This window comes from Cetorhinus maximus, chromosome 18 (genome assembly GCF_964194155.1).
Source record: "Cetorhinus maximus chromosome 18, sCetMax3.hap1.1, whole genome shotgun sequence".
Classification (NCBI taxonomy): domain Eukaryota; kingdom Metazoa; phylum Chordata; class Chondrichthyes; order Lamniformes; family Cetorhinidae; genus Cetorhinus; species Cetorhinus maximus.
The window spans coordinates 88,353,773-88,374,615 of record NC_135896.1 but is presented as its reverse complement, the minus strand read 5'-3'; the positions used below and the strand labels follow the sequence as shown (position 1 = coordinate 88,374,615).

Sequence of the window (20,843 nt, the reverse complement as noted above, 5' to 3'; positions counted from 1 at the left end):
ATTGCTGGCACCTGGAGAAACCTGCTTGCTGAGAGCAGGAAATGTCCACATGCAGATTGTTTTGCATAGCCACGGTGGGATTGCTAAAGACACCCAAACCCAATTGAATGACCGGATTCAAGGTATTACCTTATCACAATATGACAGTATCTTTACAGTGCAGAAGGAGGCCATTCAGCCCATTGAGTCTGCACTGGCTCTCTGAAAGAGCATTCTACCTAGTCTCACTCCCCTGCCTTAGTCCCGTAACCTTGCACATTCTCTCTTTACAGGTAGCAATCCTTTTGAACACCTCAATCGAACCTGCCTCCACCACCCTCTCAGGAAGTTTGTTCCAGACTCCAATCACTCTTTGGGTGAAAAATATTTTCCTCACATCCCATTTACTCCCTTTGTCCTCTAGTTCTTGATGTTCTCTTGAGTGGGAACAGTTTCTCACTATTAACCCTGCCCATACTCCTCAGGATCTTGAATACCTCTATCAAGTTTCCTCTCATCCTTCTTTTCTCCAAGGAAACAGTCCCAACCTCTCCAATCTATCCTCATAGCTACAGTTCTTCATCTTGGGAATCATTCCTGTGAATCACCTCTGTACTTTCTCCAATGCCTTCACATCCTTCCACAAGCATGGCACCCAGAACTGGACGCAGTACTCCAGATGAAGCCTAACTAGTGTCTTATACAAGTTCAACATGACCTCCTTACTCTTATGCTCAATGCCCTTATTAATAAAACCTAAGATACTATATGCTTTAATAACTGCTCTCTCAACATGCCCTGCCATCTTCAATGACCGAAGTACATATACACCAGATCCCTCTGTTTCTGCACCTCTTTTTGAGGCTCTCCCTTTATTTTATACTGTCTCACCATATATTTCCTGCCAAAACAAATCACCTCACACTTCTGTTCATTAAACTTCATCTGCCACTTGTCTGCCCAATCCACCAACATGTCTATGGCCTTTTGAAGTTCAAGACTACCCTCATCACAGTTGACAACATTTCCAATCTTTGTATCATCTGCAAATTTTTAAATCATGCCCTGCACACCACAGTCTAGGTCATTAATATATATCAGGAACAGCAAGGGTCCCAATACTGACCCCTGAGGAACTCCACCACAAACCTTCCTACAATCTGAAAAACAACCATTTATTACTACTCTCTGTTTCTTGTCACTCCGCCAATTTCTTATCCAAGAGCCTACTTTCCCCTTTATTCCATGACCTGGAATTTTGCTCACAAGTCTGTTGTGTGCCACAGTATCAAATGCTTTTTGAAAATTCATATACATCACATCAATAACATTTCCTTTGTCAACGTTCTCTGTTATCTTCTCAAAAACTCCAGCAAATTAGTTAAACATGATTTTCCTTTAATGTCAAGGGACCAGGGTCAGAAAGGGGTAAATCATTCTTCAGCTCCCTCCAATATCAAACTCTCATCATGGCATCATGTAATCCAAGGGCTACTCTCTTCAGAGATCTCACACAATCATATCACCACTGATTATCTCATGGAAACTTTCACATCACCACCATCGCATCTATCATGCTGCGCACACTCCATCCTTAGCCCCTTCTAGGGAGGGCTCCCACAGGAGGCCAGCATCTTTCCCAACCTAAGCTCCATCCCTTCTCACCACATTGCCTTTCTGTTGTCTTCATCCAGGGCAAGCTTGCCCACAGCAGGCGTGAAAGAGCTCAAACTGGGGGAGGGGGAGCCAACAACGTGGCACTCGTGGAATTTGAGGAGGATGCCGCTGGGATCGCGGGGGAAGATAGGGATCACTCCTGTGGGGAAGGAGAGGTCATTATGTCTCAGGAAACTAGTACGGATCACACCTCCATCAGTTATCACAGTGAGTCACATGCTATTTGGTTAACCGCACGCTCATCAACTAAAACTCTTCTCTTTCTTATAGGCACCAGCAGATCAAGGCTCACAAGGTAGCCCACCATAGGTCCTAGCCCCCAGACCACTTCCAAAGAGGAAGCTGAGGAAGAACCATCATAGCATTCAGCTGCACTCTCCACCAGTGCAGAGACACACACCTCAGTGGGGCAAAGTTCTAGATTAGGCTTGGGGTCACCTACTGGAGAACACCTCGCAGATACGTCCCCGCAGCAGTCGGCGGCAGGGGTAGCCCAGGTCTCTGGCACTCGGAGGGGCTGCTGCAGACCAGCCACCCGCTCAGTCCGAGTCAGATGATGAGCCTCTGCAAGCAGCTGCCAACTCAATGCTGGAGATGCAACAACAGGTGGCGGCGGAACATCAGGCAGAGATTCGGCAGTCATTCAGCAGACTAGAGCAAACGATGGAGGAGTCTGTCCCCATTCTGATGTCATGGCCCCGACATGTAAGCACCTCGAGGTCACCATGGGAAGGTTGGCAACTACCATGGACACCTTGGTCCAGCAGGTTTTGTCTGATTTGCGCATGGCCTCAGAATCCATGGCCACACACCCTGGTGGGCACCGTCATTGTGCAGGCAAAAGGGGGACTAGGCACCTTGACCTTCCTCCAGGTGCGCCTTCTCCTCAACGACACAGGGCGGGGCCCTCAGGCACCCACAGGGAGAAAGAGCATCAGCCAGACACTCCAGGGGCCTCCTCTCAGGACACCCCAAGGGTGTCTAGCCACTCAGAGTCCCCTCTTCCCCAAGAAGTCCAGCAGCTCAAGCCAAGGAGGGTGCATCTGTCCATGAGCAGGAGACCCTTATCAGGCCGGGGCCCTCCAGGCCTCGGGTGCCAGAGGACATCCGCCAATGTCATCACAGACATCAAGACGTAGCAGTCAGCAGGTTGCCTCTACCTCTGCTGTGGATATTGGGGCTCCACCCAGGCATAGTGGTAGGGTTGTGAAAATTAAGAAATACTGAATTCACTTTTGGGTCAAGGGTGTGCTGCCACTGTGAATATATTGCACTTTTATAAATACATTTGATGTTCATGTGAATGACTTGGTCAGCTGAAGGTGTTGTGATTATGTACATTCGAGTCCTCTTATTTTGAGGTTTAGCCATCCTCCCACTCAGTGATAATCCCTCTGTGAGATTCAAACTCATGTGATGTCAACCTCACTGAAAATAGTTTCCGCACCCTTGTGTGACGTCAGGGAGATGTGTTAAAATCCTTGTTGGAAGTGTGTGATTTAAGCGCTAATAACCCTTCTTCCTCACAATACACCATTGTATGAGGGCAGCTCAGCAGCCTTGAGGGATTAGTGGCAGTTGTGCCTCCTCAGTGGTAGTGCCAATGGACAAGACATGTACGGGAGGAGGAGATCCCCAACCATGTCCTCGCAGATTTTCATTTATGTGGCGGTGACTGCTTCAAGTAACTTTTCGCAGCATTCTCATTGTTGTGTGGACTCTCACTTCCCAGAGAAAGTGAATACAGAGAGCACCACTGACCTTCTTAGAGATCATGGCCTGGTGAATCATGAGGCTAGAAGATGCAAGTGTGAAAGCTGAACTAGTTCTCGATGTGACTGGTTGGACATCCCTTTCACTGAAATGGAATGGCTTTCAGGGCCAGGAGGAATGTGGCCCTCTCCCCTTGCCTTCACTTTACTCCTCCTGGAATCTGGTAGCAATTAAAATGTCATAGGCACATCTCCCACATCTTGCTTCCTCTATGGCGTCGTCATGTTCAAACTGATCCTCTTCACCCTCTTGAGCTTCCTGGGCCTTCTGCTCTTCATCCTCCTAAGAGCTCTCACCCTGCTCTATTTCACCCTCTGACAAGGGATCACCTCTTCGCATTGCCAGATTGTGAAGGTTGCAACATATGGGGTTGTATTGTAGTGTACCACCTGAGCAGCCCAGCATCTGAAGTGCATGCCAATGGCCTGCTCTGTTAGGATCCATGTGGAGCTGTGAGCAGCGTTGTACCTCTCCTCTGAATGACTTTGAGGGCGACGCACCAGTGTCATCAGCCAGCATTTCAGTGGGGACCCCTTATCGCCAAGCAGCCATCCCTGCAGATGTACAAGTCCTTTAAATACCTGAGGCACCTGGGAGTGACTCAAGATATATGAGTCATAGTAACTCCCAGGGTACCTGGCACAAACATGCATTATGTACTTCCAATGATCACACCAGTTGAACATTGAGCGAATGGCAGCTTTTGCAGTTAATAAGCTGCTGCCATGGAGCCCCTAAAGCTACATGGGTACAGTCAACTGCATCCTGCACTCTTGGGAAGCCCGAGATAGCTGCAAAGCCATTGAATCTCGCAGCCTGGCTATCTTTGTCCAGAGAAAACCTCACATAGTGATGTCCCTTGCTGTAGAGGGAATCTGTGACCTCCTTTATGCATCTGTGTGTTGCAGACTGCGAGATGCTGCACAGGTTCCCTGTGGATCCCTGGAATGACCCACAGGCAAAGGAATTGAGCATGGCAGTCACCTTTAAGGCCACTGACAGGGGATAGCCTCCCACTCCATGGGGTGTTAGTCTTCATGAAGAATGTGGCAGGTGTGATCTACCAATGCTTGGGGCAAGTGTCTGAGTCTCTCCTCCTGACCTCTTGTTCTTGCCCTGAGTCCCCTTGACCCTGGACTTCAGGCGGGGTCTCCTCCTGGAGCTGCTCTTGGTGTTGCCTCTCCCTCCTTCTCCTCCTCCATTTCATTAGAACCCTCAAAAATGTAGCGTTGAACCCTGGATCCATAACTGCTTTATCCTTCTCTCCAAAATGAAAGATTGAACACATTAATGATTATCGGGTCAACATCGTGAAACTCACAATCTGTCTCCAATAGCAACTGTAATGGTCTATAGTAGTTTCTATCCTACTTGCATTGTTGCTGATACAGCTAACGCACACATTGAGGTGACCAAGATGCCATCCCTGAGACTTGACATCTGAATCCTCAGTGGTTGGAGAAAGTTTGAATGACATGCGCTACCTAACCTAGCTCAGTGCTCCAATCTCTGATCTGGCATACCAATTAACAATAAGTTGCTCATGATTAATGACTAGATGCCCTTTGGCCCGTTATGAATGCCAATTCTGGAAAGCACATGACAGGCGTCCATTGATAGAATGCCATATAAGCTATACCTGTGCCTCCTTAACAGTTGACTGCATTCCCAAATTTCACATTCCTATGTGTTAATGTTGAAATGCAGTGACTGTGATTTAAAGCCATAGACTCCTACATATCCCTGTTACAGCCTTGAAAATGCATGGGTTCTAATGGCAATCTTCTCAAGGAGATCTTCCTCTTCTCCCTCAACGCAGGCAGCAGTTTACTCTTGTGACGCCAACAAGTTAGAGGATGCCCTCAGAAAGGACCCCTTAGCCCAGTAGTGTGCTCCTCCCACACTGCCTCAGACCCATCCCATTCAGAATCGCTTCTACTTTCTAGTTCTAAATGAGCCATAACTCGAATAGAGCAAGATGGTGGTTCTGCACTACTATTATGAGACCAACTTTGGCGCTCCCTCTCATACTGTCCGCGTCCCAAATATCTACCTGGAACCTCACGATGTGCAGGTAGAAGTCCCTCGTGTTATTCTCCAGCCTCCTCGAGTAATACTGGATCCCATAGTTGTTGTGGTCGACATTCCTACCCTCCTCCTTTCGCCCATCATTACTGATGTGCCTATGCCCCATGTGGACCTCCACTCACTCCATCTAGAGGCTGTGTTGCATGGCCACCTAGAGAGGAGAACCCCCAAGACAGCTTCACATACCCCCCACCCTTTTTATGTGTTCCCCAAAGAGAGGCCGCAGATGCATCCCATAACCATCACCATATCATCTGTAGCCCAGTACAGAAACAGGCAAGCCCATGGACAGTGACTGTGAAACAGCCCTGCACACCAAACTGAGCACACAGCCCTTGCCCATCCCTGGAGGTGGGTTACATCATGCTCGCCATGAATACTCCTGCAGCATGGCCCACTGAACCCCATGAATCTCAACTTTCTGACTCTTGACTGTGAGGTTCACAGATCCCCAGGACTGTCTCTACTCTCTGACTCCTCTCCAGAGCCTCAGGAGTGGCTCTACTCTCTGACTCCTTTCCACAGATCCCCAGGACTGTCTCTACTCTCTGACTCCTTTCCACAGATCCCCAGGACTGTCTCTACTCTCTGACTCCTCTCCAGAGCCCCAGGACTGTCTCTACTCTCTGACTCCTTTCCACAGATCCCCAGGACTGTCTCTACTCTCTGACTCCTTTCCACAGATCCCCAGGACTGTCTCTACTCTCTGACTCCTTTCCACAGATCCCCAGGAATGTCTCGACTCTCTGACTCCTCTCCAGAGCCCCAGGACTGTCTCTACTCTCTGACTCCTCTCCAGAGCCCCAGGACTATCTCTACTCTCTGACTCCTCTCCAGATCCCCAGGACTGTCTCTACTCTCTGACTCCTTTCCACAGATCCCCAGGACTGTCTCTACTCTCTGACTCCTCTCCACAGATCCCCAGGACTGTCTCTACTCTCTGACTCCATTCCACAGATCCCCAGGACTGTCTCTACTCTCTGACTCCTCTCCACAGATCCCCAGGACTGTCTCTACTCTCTGACTCCTTTCCACAGATCCCCAGGACTGTCTCTACTCTCTGACTCCTCTCCACAGATCCCCAGGACTGTCTCTACTCTCTGACTCCTTTCCACAGATCCCCAGGACTGTCTCTACTCTCTGACTCCTTTCCACAGATCCCCAGGACTGTCTCTACTCTCTGACTCCTCTCCAGATCCCCAGGACTGTCTCTACTCTCTGACTCCTCTCCAGATCCCCAGGACTGTCTCTACTCTCTGACTCCTCTCCAGAGCCTCAGGAGTGGCTCTACTCTCTGACTCCTTTCCACAGATCCCCAGGACTGTCTCTACTCTCTGACTCCTCTCCACAGATACCGAGGACTGTCTCTACTCTCTGACTCCTCTCCACAGATCCCCAGGACTGTCTCTACTCTCTGACTCCTCTCCACAGATCCCCAGGACTGTCTCTACTCTCTGACTCCTCTCCAGATCCCCAGGACTGTCTCTACTCTCTGACTCCTTTCCACAGATCCCCAGGACTGTCTCTACTCTCTGACTCCTCTCCAGATCCCCAGGACTGTCTCTACTCTCTGACTCCTCTCCACAGATCCCCAGGACTGTCGCTACTCTCTGACTCCTCTCCACAGATCCCCAGGACTGTCTCTACTCTCTGACTCCTCTCCACAGATCCCCAGGACTGTCTCTACTCTCTGACTCCTTTCCACAGATCCCCAGGACTGTCTCTACTCTCTGACTCCTCTCCACAGGTCCCCAGGACTGTCTCTACTCTCTGACTCCTTTCCACAGATCCCCAGGACTGTCTCTACTCTCTGACTCCTCTCCACAGATCCCCAGGACTGTCTCTACTCTCTGACTCCTCTCCACAGATCCCCAGGACTGTCTCTACTCTCTGACTCCTCTCCACAGATCCCCAGGACTGTCTCTACTCTCTGACTCCTTTCCACAGATCCCCAGGACTGTCTCTACTCTCTGACTCCTCTCCACAGATCCCCAGGACTGTCTCTACTCTCTGACTCCTCTCCAGATCCCCAGGACTGTCTCTACTCTCTGACTCCTCTCCAGATCCCCAGGACTGTCTCTACTCTCTGACTCCTCTCCAGATCCCCAGGACTGTCTCTACTCTCTGACTCCTCTCCACAGATCCCCAGGACTGTCTCTACTCTCTGACTCCTCTCCAGATCCCCAGGACTGTCTCTACTCTCTGACTCCTCTCCAGATCCCCAGGACTGTCTCTACTCTCTGACTCCTTTCCACAGATCCCCAGGACTGTCTCTACTCTCTGACTCCTCTCCACAGATCCCCAGGACTGTCTCTACTCTCTGACTCCTTTCCACAGATCCCCAGGACTGTCTCTACTCTCTGACTCCTTTCCACAGATCCCCAGGACTGTCTCTACTCTCTGACTCCTCTCCAGATCCCCAGGACTGTCTCTACTCTCTGACTCCTCTCCACAGATCCCCAGGACTGTCTCTACTCTCTGACTCCTCTCCACAGATCCCCAGGACTGTCTCTACTCTCTGACTCCTCTCCAGATCCCCAGGACTGTCTCTACTCTCTGACTCCTCTCCAGATCCCCAGGACTGTCTCTACTCTCTGACTCCTCTCCAGATCCCCAGGACTGTCTCTACTCTCTGACTCCTCTCCAGATCCCCAGGACTGTCTCTACTCTCTGACTCCTCTCCAGATCCCCAGGACTGTCTCTACTCTCTGACTCCTCTCCAGATCCCCAGGACTGTCTCTACTCTCTGACTCCTCTCCACAGATCCCCAGGACTGTCTCTACTCTCTGACTCCTCTCCAGATCCCCAGGACTGTCTCTACTCTCTGACTCCTCTCCACAGATCCCCAGGACTGTCTCTACTCTCTGACTCCTCTCCACAGATCCCCAGGACTGTCTCTACTCTCTGACTCCTCTCCACAGATCCCCAGGACTGTCTCTACTCTCTGACTCCTCTCCACAGATCCCCAGGACTGTCTCTACTCTCTGACTCCTCTACACAGATCCCCAGGACTGTCTCTACTCTCTGACTCCTCTCCAGATCCCCAGGACTGTCTCTACTCTCTGACTCCTCTCCAGATCCCCAGGACTGTCTCTACTCTCTGACTCCTTTCCACAGATCCCCAGGACTGTCTCTACTCTCTGACTCCTCTCCACAGATCCCCAGGACTGTCTCTACTCTCTGACTCCTCTCCAGATCCCCAGGACTGTCTCTACTCTCTGACTCCTTTCCACAGATCCCCAGGACTGTCTCTGTTCTCTGACTCCTCTCCAGATCCCCAGGACTGTCTCTACTCTCTGACTCCTCTCCACAGATCCCCAGGACTGTCTCTACTCTCTGACTCCTCTCCACAGATCCCCAGGACTGTCTCTACTCTCTGACTCCTTTCTACAGATCCCCAGGACTGTCTCTACTCTTTGACTCCTCTCCACAGATCCCCAAGACTGTCTCTACTCTCTGACTCCTCTCCACAGATCCCCAGGACTGTCTCTACTCTCTGACTCCTCTCCACAGATCCCCAGGACTGTCTCTACTCTCTGACTCCTTTCCACAGATCCCCAGGACTGTCTCTACTCTCTGACTCCTTTCCACAGATCCCCAGGACTGTCTCTACTCTCTGACTCCTCTCCAGATCCCCAGGACTGTCTCTACTCTCTGACTCCTCTCCACAGATCCCCAGGACTGTCTCTACTCTCTGACTCCTCTCCAGATCCCCAGGACTGTCTCTACTCTCTGACTCCTCTCCACAGATCCCCAGGACTGTCTCTACTCTCTGACTCCTCTCCACAGATCCCCAGGACTGTCTCTACTCTCTGACTCCTCTCCAGATCCCCAGGACTGTCTCTACTCTCTGACTCCTCTCCAGATCCCCAGGACTGTCTCTACTCTCTGACTCCTTTCCACAGATCCCCAAGACTGTCTCTACTCTCTGACTCCTCTCCACAGATCCCCAGGACTGTCTCTACTCTCTGACTCCTTTCCACAGATCCCCAGGACTGTCTCTACTCTCTGACTCCTTTCCACAGATCCCCAGGACTGTCTCTACTCTCTGACTCCTCTCCAGATCCCCAGGACTGTCTCTACTCTCTGACTCCTCTCCACAGATCCCCAGGACTGTCTCTACTCTCTGACTCCTCTCCACAGATCCCCAGGACTGTCTCTACTCTCTGACTCCTCTCCAGATCCCCAGGACTGTCTCTACTCTCTGACTCCTCTCCAGATCCCCAGGACTGTCTCTACTCTCTGACTCCTCTCCAGATCCCCAGGACTGTCTCTACTCTCTGACTCCTCTCCAGATCCCCAGGACTGTCTCTACTCTCTGACTCCTCTCCAGATCCCCAGGACTGTCTCTACTCTCTGACTCCTCTCCAGATCCCCAGGACTGTCTCTACTCTCTGACTCCTCTCCACAGATCCCCAGGACTGTCTCTACTCTCTGACTCCTCTCCAGATCCCCAGGACTGTCTCTACTCTCTGACTCCTCTCCACAGATCCCCAGGACTGTCTCTACTCTCTGACTCCTCTCCACAGATCCCCAGGACTGTCTCTACTCTCTGACTCCTCTCCACAGATCCCCAGGACTGTCTCTACTCTCTGACTCCTCTCCACAGATCCCCAGGACTGTCTCTACTCTCTGACTCCTTTCTACAGATCCCCAGGACTGTCTCTACTCTTTGACTCCTCTCCACAGATCCCCAAGACTGTCTCTACTCTCTGACTCCTCTCCACAGATCCCCAGGACTGTCTCTACTCTCTGACTCCTCTCCACAGATCCCCAGGACTGTCTCTACTCTCTGACTCCTTTCCACAGATCCCCAGGACTGTCTCTACTCTCTGACTCCTTTCCACAGATCCCCAGGACTGTCTCTACTCTCTGACTCCTCTCCAGATCCCCAGGACTGTCTCTACTCTCTGACTCCTCTCCACAGATCCCCAGGACTGTCTCTACTCTCTGACTCCTCTCCACAGATCCCCAGGACTGTCTCTACTCTCTGACTCCTCTCCACAGATCCCCAGGACTGTCTCTACTCTCTGACTCCTCTCCACAGATCCCCAGGACTGTCTCTACTCTCTGACTCCTCTCCAGATCCCCAGGACTGTCTCTACTCTCTGACTCCTCTCCAGATCCCCAGGACTGTCTCTACTCTCTGACTCCTTTCCACAGATCCCCAAGACTGTCTCTACTCTCTGACTCCTCTCCACAGATCCCCAGGACTGTCTCTACTCTCTGACTCCTTTCCACAGATCCCCAGGACTGTCTCTACTCTCTGACTCCTTTCCACAGATCCCCAGGACTGTCTCTACTCTCTGACTCCTCTCCAGATCCCCAGGACTGTCTCTACTCTCTGACTCCTCTCCACAGATCCCCAGGACTGTCTCTACTCTCTGACTCCTCTCCAAGATCCCCAGGACTGTCTCTACTCTCTGACTCCTCTCCAAGATCCCCAGGACTGTCTCTACTCTCTGACTCCTCTCCAGATCCCCAGGACTGTCTCTACTCTCTGACTCCTCTCCAGATCCCCAGGACTGTCTCTACTCTCTGACTCCTCTCCAGATCCCCAGGACTGTCTCTACTCTCTGACTCCTCTCCACAGATCCCCAGGACTGTCTCTACTCTCTGACTCCTCTCCAGATCCCCAGGACTGTCTCTACTCTCTGACTCCTCTCCACAGATCCCCAGGACTGTCTCTACTCTCTGACTCCTCTCCAGATCCCCAGGACTGTCTCTACTCTCTGACTCCTCTCCACAGATCCCCAGGACTGTCTCTACTCTCTGACTCCTTTCCACAGATCCCCAGGACTGTCTCTACTCTCTGACTCCTCTCCACAGATCCCCAGGACTGTCTCTACTCTCTGACTCCTCTCCACAGATCCCCAGGACTGTCTCTACTCTCTGACTCCTCTCCACGATCCCCAGGACTGTCTCTACTCTCTGACTCCTCTCCAGATCCCCAGGACTGTCTCTACTCTCTGACTCCTCTCCAGATCCCCAGGACTGTCTCTACTCTCTGACTCCTCTCCACAGATCCCCAGGACTGTCTCTACTCTCTGACTCCTCTCCAGATCCCCAGGACTGTCTCTACTCTCTGACTCCTCTCCAGATCCCCAGGACTGTCTCTACTCTCTGACTCCTCTCCAGATCCCCAGGACTGTCTCTACTCTCTGACTCCTCTCCAGATCCCCAGGACTGTCTCTACTCTCTGACTCCTCTCCAGATCCCCAGGACTGTCTCTACTCTCTGACTCCTCTCCACAGATCCCCAGGACTGTCTCTACTCTCTGACTCCTCTCCAAGATCCCCAGGACTGTCTCTACTCTCTGACTCCTCTCCACAGATCCCCAGGACTGTCTCTACTCTCTGACTCCTCTCCACAGATCCCCAGGACTGTCTCTACTCTCTGACTCCTCTCCACAGATCCCCAGGACTGTCTCTACTCTCTGACTCCTCTCCACAGATCCCCAGGACTGTCTCTACTCTCTGACTCCTCTCCACAGATCCCCAGGACTGTCTCTACTCTCTGACTCCTCTCCACAGATCCCCAGGACTGTCTCTACTCTCTGACTCCTCTCCACAGATCCCCAGGACTGTCTCTACTCTCTGACTCCTCTCCACAGATCCCCAGGACTGTCTCTACTCTTTGACTCCTCTCCACAGATCCCCAGGACTGTCTCTACTCTGTGACTCCTCTCCACAGATCCCCAGGACTGTCTCTACTCTCTGACTCCTCTCCACAGATCCCCAGGTCTGTCTCTACTCTCTGACTCCCTCTCCACAGATCCCCAGGACTGTCTCTACTCTCTGACTCCTCTCCACAGATCCCCAGGACTGTCTCTACTCTCTGACTCCTCTCCAGAGCCCCAGGACTGTCTCTACCCTCTGATTTCTGACTGAAAGTCCCAGACCAAGGACTTTGACTTTCACAGAGTTCCCCATTGCCCATATGACTGAAGACTACGCTGTCTCCCTTCCCAACACCCCCCGATTTTGAGTCTCCATGTGACCCATCTCTCTTGTGCCACACTAACAAACCCTCCCCCTTTCTTATTCCAGAGTCGGTGTAAATCCCCTCCCATTCATTGTGGTATTGCATTCACCCCACTGTATGTCAGCGTTGCAGTTTCCTTTGTCGAGCTCCAGCTTCCCACCCCTTGGTTTCCCCTCTGCCTGCCGTCATTCCCCCTTCTCCTCCAGCCCCTTGCAAAGCCTTACTGCCTGTTTTCCCCTCTGTGTGTTTCCCTTCCCCCCCCACAAACACAATGCAAAACCTTCCTTCTCCTTTTCTCCCCGTGTGTTCCCTTCCACCTCACCCACCCCCCCGTCAAAATGCTGGTCTCTGAATGCTCAATCCTGCATGAGTACCACTGCACAGTGGTGTCCTTGTGAACAACTGTGGCACCCATCTGGAGCAGACCAACCCCACAATCCCCCCCAATCACAATACTGGTCTGTGTCTGAATGTTGAGTGCTGCCTGAGTACTATGCAAAATGGTATCCTTGTGACTACGGAGGCAGCATCCAGGAGTAGATCAACCTTACTGCCCAAGCAGTGTGACATTCCACTGGCATCGAAACAAGACTGGTACAGTGCTGTGGCAAGTAGGCTATGTATGTTGCACTCACCTCGAAGTCGTGAGCGAAGTGAGGTCTGACCTGTGCACGCCACCCTTTTTTAAACGAGATTCAGACCGACGTGATGTCCCCCAGGCATGACACAATATTGGAAGGTGGCTCAGTTCATAGCACCCTCGCCTTTGAATCAGAGGGTTGTGGGTTCACGTCCCACTCCCGGAAACCAAGAACTGTGAATGTACTCGAAAGAGTTACAATCTGTGACTGTTGATAACTCGAAAGAGTTTCAGCGGTTTAAGAAAATGCGTTGAAAGGAATAAGTTGTAGGACACAATATTGGAAGGTGGCATGTGAGTCTGGCGAGAAGCAAATTTAATGAGCATTCATGAGATGATAATGAATGTAAATGGTGTTCATGCCACTACTCAGCGGTATATCCCACCCGCCATTAACCCACCACTGGGATAATCTAAAACTGTTTTTACTCAGGCGGGTTTCCGATTTTTTGCCTTCCGCTAGATTCTTTGCTCCCGTCCACCACGAAACTTGCCGCAGGCAGGATGGGAAATTTTCACCCTGAGTCATTGGCGAATTTTGTACTTTTTATTTGTGAATTTTCAAAATAAAAATAAATTTGCAAAAGAATTGTTTACAATTGTATGGTATTCTTTGGGATGGAGAGGAGTCATATTGCTGTTTGGTATTCAATATAACAATTGAAATGAATAATTTACCCCTGTCTATGTAGATGCCTTAAGAGGATCATTTGGTAAATTTATATAGTTAAGAGAGCTACTTAATGTAGTTTAATTGCCTTAACAATGTCATTTTGAACTTCTTCCCCAAACCCTTCTGCCTCTCTAACTCTCCATCTTCAAAAAACCAATCTCTTTAATCAAGCATGAGTTCACCTCTCCTAATGCTCCCACAAGACTTGTGTTAATTCTTTTCTTCCCCTATAAAGTGTCTTGGAATATCTTTCCCTTGGCGTGGTGGGGTGTGAGCGGCACTAAAGGGATAGCTCGTTCAAGGAGCTGTTACAAGTATGATTGGCTAAATATCCTCCATCTGTGCTGTTTAATTCTTTGAATTCCCTTTTTATACTGCTTTGCCTCTCCCCCTCCATCTCCTTCTTTAAACCTAGCATAAAACCCACCTTCTGCCACCCTTTCTAATATTTCTTTCTATGGCTTCAAATTCATTCTTATAACTGTGTCTCCAAGAGGCACGTATAAACACATTACATTTACCTTCTCCATCCACAACCTGCTGTATGTCAGCGACAAATCTGCTTCTCTCATGTTCCTTTTGGGCTGTAACTTAAAACCTGATGATCTTAATCCAGAACTTTATTTCTTTTAATTTTTTAAAGAAAATCATGCTTTGCTTTCTGATAATTCTAAGTTGTGCATGATCAAGAATGAACATCAAGCTGCCTGTTAGTAAAAAAGGACAGCTGATCTTTTATGACATACTACTTCAACATTGAAGATGCCACACAAATACAAGTTTTTTGATGCAACAAGGAACAGCTGAGAGATGTGAGTAACAGTGCAGCAAACTCCCCTCATTATGTTTAAAGTTATAGGCAATTTGGGAGAACACATTTCCTTTTCAAATAACATCGTCTGATTTGAAAGACGTAGTAAGTCTGACGTTGCAAAAGCTCTGAATTAACCTGGGCAACGTTAACGGCATTAATCATCGTGTTTCAGCAATTCTGTCATTTTAGCTGTCTGGGTTAAATACACGCTCTCCTACACCTGGGACAAGTTAAGCAGGGTTGAGGTGCATTCTCAGATTTATTCATGTCACCGTGTGACTATGGTACAAATGGTGGTAACAAGTTTCCTATCTTGGTCAGGGTAACTTATAATGTGGTATTTTTAAAATATAATTCTGGTTTTGATTGATGCAGGATTATGAAATAGTAATTTAATCATTAACAACAACACTCATTGTTTTATCCCCACCTTTTATCCTATTTTTGATCTCCCCCCACCCCCCCCCCACAGCCCTCAACCCCAACACCCCCCCACCCCCCAATGATTTGTGGCTACTTTTTGAACGATGAGTACAATGTCTTCCATTTTTTTTATTGTGGCTACCTCTACACTTGACTATTCCAATGCTTTCCTGGCTGACCTCCCATTTTCCAACCTTGCAAACTTGAGTTCATTCAAAACTGTAACATAACTCGCGGTAAGTCCTGTACTCAATGATCTACAACGGCTCCTGGTTCAGTACCAAATTCAAAATTCTCGCCCTTGTGTTCCAATCTTTCAAAGGCCCCAATCCTACCTATTGTTGTAAACTCCTTCAGCCCTACCATCCCCTGTGAGCTCTGCATTCCTCCAATTCTGGCCTCCAGCTCATCCCTGATTTCCTTCGCCACACCACTCATGACCATCCCTTCAGTTAAGCTCTCAAATTTTCTCTCTAAACATCTGCCTTTCTACTTCTCCCGCCTTCTTTAAGACACTCCTTAAAAGGTTTGGTATCAAATTTTGTTTCTGATTGATAATACTCCTGTGAAGCGGGATAACCTAGACCTTTCCCATGCTTATAGGGGCTCATGAGGCAGACAAAGCACGTTATTTCCATGGCTATCTTTTCCTGGAATAAGTCACCAGAGGCTATAACTTGATGGATACCACACATCAAACATGGCTGGCCAGTAGGATCTCCTGTTCTTACGTGGCCACATTTACAAAAGTACCTTCCATGGCCATCAAGTCCTGGAGTGGGTCTCAAACCTGGAGCTTCTGGCTTAAAGGCATGAATGTTACCCACTACACCACAGGACCTTCTGTTTAATTATGATAAAGGTGCTATATGAATGCAAATTTTTGTTGTCAGGGCGATGTCACATGAAGTGATGCACTAACACTTTTTTAACACAGTGACAATTGATGTCAAAAAAAGAAGCGCTTGCCAAACATATTTTGTGTCTGCTGCATGAAAGGCTTTCAGCAACATCAAACACCCTACGCTGTAGAATCGTCAATTAGCCCCTAGGTGGCGCCGCGCTCTGTGTTCGTCACCAGGAGACGGCGTTGGGGTGTGTCCCTCTTTCTCATCGCACACTCGTTGGCGGCGCTCTCCGGCTCGGCTTTTGTAATTGGACCGCCGCCGTTGCTGTTTACCAGGCGGTGGCCCCGGGCGCTGTCGGGATAGCGTAGCTGGAGTTGGAGGACCACAGGAAGTCATCCGAGCTGCCGCTGTTGCCCAACGACAAGATGGCTGTTGGTAGTAAGTTGAAGCCAGCAGCGACCAACATAGCGGCATCTTACACGTACAAAGGAGGATAGCCGGAGCTCAGGGCTCCTGCTTTCATACCGTTGGGACACTATTAGACCGATATATGGACAGAAATGGGGTCTCAGACTCTACAAATCCTGAGACAGGGAGTTTGGGCTTCCATCACTGGCGGATGGTATTATGATCCTCATCAAAATACATTTGTGAATGCTTTCCATCTCTACATCTGGCTCTTCCTCCTTTGTTTCCCATTCACATTGTATATGGTGAGTATTTGGCTGTACGTGTTTACTAATAATCGGTGGGAGTATTTTGAAATTCATCATTGATGTTTCAGAAATATACATGTGTATTTGTGCAGGTTAATATATTATTTATATAATATTATGTATACACACACACACACACTTCGTAAGAGTTCCCCCTCCAAGAAAAGAGGCTGTGTAGTAATAATAGGGAATTTTGAAAAGAAAACAAATTCTAATCTGATGTTTTTGGAAGTGCTGGAATAAAAAAAAGGTGCAAAACAAGATGCATAAATGATAATGCGTGTTAAAAAAAAATAGCTGGAATGCAAAGGAGAATTGTTTTTATAATTAATATTTAGGATTTAAGATTGATTCACTTGATGCGATTAATGTCAAAGAGTGCATTGTTGTAGATTTAAAATGTCTTTCTGTAGCGAAGTGCATTTTTTTTATTTCACAGGTCTATCTGTTTTTAATTTGTCTTTTCGCTAGCACTACAGTAAACAAGATGAAATCAAGTTTGCACCTTTTTTAATATGTTGGATTTTGTTTATTTAAAGACATTGGTCTTTCATGTAAAGCTACTTTTGAAATTATCTTTCTAATCTCATGAAACGATTGCTGTCATCTTTACTGCTCTGTATTTTAGCAGCTGGTGTTTTTCCTGTTTTATTACTGGTTGTAATGTCACCTGATTTATTTAGCCGGTTGTGATTCCAGAAAAATGGGCATGTAAATATAAGAATAAACAAACAACATAGGTGACGTGTTGTGTATGATGCAGAAGAGGCATTTTTGCTGGGAGTGGAGAGTTAATAACAGCTCTTTCCCAAGTGCAAAAACCAGTTATGGCTTACGATAGCCTTTTATGATGGTGAGATTTTCTGCACATAGCTCTTGGTAAACATTTGGATATAATTCTGTGTAATATGTAGGCCACAATGATGTATTAAAGCAAAGCCATAGCAATGGGCTTTATAACAACAACCTGCATCTCTAGCTCCTTTATCATAGCAAAATGTTCCATGGTGCTTCAGAGGAGGCAAAAATAGACACTGTGCCAAAGATATTTGGGCAGAGTAGCTTTTCTTTCAAAAATAATTTTTGATTTTGTACATCCTTTGCTTCCATGTACTCATTTAGTGCCCCGTGACTTGGTGACAGCAATGGTAACACCCGCCCATGTACAAGCTGCTGCTGGTCACATTAATTGATTCAGTTTCAAGCATGTTTTAAATAAACATCCCAAAGTGCCTCATGGAGCAAGAGTGAACACTGAGCAGTACTGTAGACTTGCCTACCCTCCAGAATTGGCCAGGAGTGATGCGAACAACCCAAGAGTAAAACCAGAGGGGCATTAAAATAATTGTTTTATTTCATTTTCTTTGAAATTTTTGTGAATTATAACAATATTGATGATGTGAAAAAAGGCTGTTTGGACAGAATGGAGTGATTTAGGAAGTCATGTGGTAAAACTTTCAACAATATGTCTGACTAAAGTTGGCAACTTTATAGTGAAGAGCTAGGACTAGTTGCTAAGGAAGCTTTGAAGAGGTTTGAAGGAGAAAAGAGTAACAGTTAACTGGGCAGAATGATCTAGGGTGAACATTTCAGAATTTGTGGGCAAGATGACTGAAGGCCGTACTACTGAATGTGTAGTTAGGGGAAGAGGAGTTGCATAGTTGTGAGGCACAAGTTCACAGGTAGGACTGGAGGAGATTGGAACGTTGGAGAAGAGTGAGACTATGAAATGTCTTGTTGAGAAGGACAAGAATTTTTGGCTTTATGCGTTGGAAGATGGGAAAAACGGAGGATAGGACAGTGGGAGTTTTTGTGCGTTAGTACATTGGGGTTAGAGTTTTCAAATTGCAGTTTGTACAGGTAGATCTTGGGAAGCCACAAGGAGAGTATTGGATTTGTCAGCTTAGTGGACCAGTAAGCAGTGAGGATGCAGTGCGAGTGGAGGGGTTGATGCTGCGAAAGAGAAAAAAGGTCAGACTTGGCAGTGCTTTGAAATAAAAGAATACATTTGAACATAGTTTACCAAAAATAATTAATGTCAATAGTAGAAAAATCATAAAGTCAAACAACAAAATAATGTGAAATTTTTTGTGAATCATAATTGTGTTGAAGCAACTTTTTTTGCACCTCATTTGTTTCACAGGAATCATCACAATGATGAGGCACGTTAATGATAACATGCATTTGCAAATGATAGCACTTTGATTTTACACACAATGGTGTTAAAGACAATAGTGTTGAAGTTGTGAAATTTGATAATTCTAGTGATGCATTCAGTCCTCTTCTCACTCCTGCAACACATGTACATGTGCATGCTGTCTTTCTTTCTTGCACTCTCTCTTGCACATGCGCACACTTGCATGCATGATCTCAGTGTATTATGCTGGGTTTTGTGCTGATATTGAAAGTGGGCTTAGGCCTGAATTGGTCCTAAATTTATGACTGGAGGATGGTAGGTGAATGAAAGGGAAAAATCTAGTACTGTTTTGGTGCTCTTATAACAATGTCAAGTCTGGGCTGTGGATAGTCTTCAAGGACTTGATGCTTCTACTGGGTGCCTGCATGGGAAATTGTTCCACTTGTTATGACCAGTATCCATCCCTCAACTTGATGAAAGTATAAATCAGCAAAATGTAGTCTGCAGAATGGAAACAAATAAAGTAGCTAAATTGGAAGATATATATGCTGTATCTCAAATTCCAGCCAAGCTGGAATTTCATGGAGTTAGAACAAAAAAAAGGTGTGAGCATCTCAACACCAGCTTGGCAGTACCAAAGCACAGAGAGACCGTAAGAGCGTGAATGCATTACTCTTTAAGATAACTGATTGACTTGATGTAGACATCACACATGTTGCAAATTTTGTTTGTATTTGGGGAAATTGCTTGCATAAATGTTCAGGGAAATGGATATTGTGTACCTGACAGCTACTGAGGTAAGTAAATTTATTGTATGGCTCTGGTAGTACCACAGCTATTTGAGAGAGAGAAAATAGAATTTGCGCACATCAATTTTCATGAGTTTCTGTGATGTGTCTGACGTCTATTAAATGAAGACCCCAGCATGCTCTTCAGCATTTGCTTTGCTATTATACAGTGTCCATATCCAGTGTTGAGGGAAATCTCATCTGTAGTATTTGATAAAAGCTTCTTATGTTCTTATGAATCTCAATGTTTTTCAATAATTAGTAATAATAATGAGGCAGCATCATTTGACCAATGATGTGAAATATTAATATTAAATGGTTTTTATGAAATGGGAATGTTTTAAGAAAATATTTTAAAATCTATAATAGCATTTCATTGTGTATTTGAAAACTCCACTTCCTAGTAGCTCCATGCTAAATGCATGACATGATATTGCCATACATAGAGTTTGACCCCTGGTCTTTTTTTTGTCATTGCAGCAGTAAGGACACTACAGTTAACCTTAAATTTGATGGGTGGTGTTGGGGGGATTAATGCCAGGATCAAGGTTAGTTGTGTAGAATTGGCTGCTTTCCTACGCTGATCGCTGTCCAGCAACAATCTCTTCAGCTGGGAAGTGAGAAAGTGTTGGTTGAAGACCGGGTGGGGTTCAGCTCTGATGATCCCATGGTTAAACGGTCTCCTGAAGCTCACGTTTCAGGCTCATTCATGAAAAATAGCCACTGACAATAGAGGGTTGCCGATGCCCTATCCCAGCAAGAGTTGCCACCTTTAGGAGAAGAGATAGTGGGGCGAGCTCAAGTATTTGGTGCAATGAACTACCTAGAATGTTTGTTTGTTGGATCTCGATTTGAACTCCAGCCTGGACTAAATTTTATGCTAAAAACAAAAAGCTAAAAGCTACTGCGGATGCTGGAAATCCAAAACAAAAACAGAATTACCTGGAAAAACTCAGCAATTTTATGCTTCACTTCTCATTGCTAGTCTTCATCAGATTGGAGGAGGGGAAAATGCACATCCCTCGGTGGCTGGACCAGGTAATGATATTGATTGAAATGTCCTGCTTGAGGGAACGTTTCTGTGTCGCATTTTTTCCAGTTTCCTCTGAACTTCTCTTAGTCACATTCCCTCCAACCCTTTCTCTTTTTCAGATGGTTGCTTGTGATAAAGTTATACTTTCCAGCATAGCATTGTCCTTTGGTACCTTGTGTAGTGGGAGAATCTGACCAATGAGTGTTATCAGGCTATTTTGAGTGAAGTGGGGGTGGGATAGGGACCTATGACAGCTGGGCTCAATCTTGT

The 20,843-nt window shown here is 47.3% G+C and overlaps 1 protein-coding gene across 5 annotated transcripts in view; it reads left to right on the top strand.

The window, feature by feature from the left end:
- Positions 1 to 16,262: 16,262 nt before the first annotated feature.
- pcnx1 (pecanex 1) overlaps positions 16,263 to 20,843 on the top strand; it is a 297,449-nt gene continuing 292,868 nt past the window's right edge. For all 5 annotated transcript variants that reach the window (XM_078563132.1, XM_078563129.1, XM_078563128.1 and 2 more), the window contains exon 1: positions 16,263 to 16,612. In XM_078563132.1, coding sequence (XP_078419258.1) covers positions 16,460 to 16,612 — 153 coding nt within the window. In that variant the 5' untranslated portion in view covers positions 16,263 to 16,459. The remainder of the gene's footprint in view (positions 16,613 to 20,843) is intronic.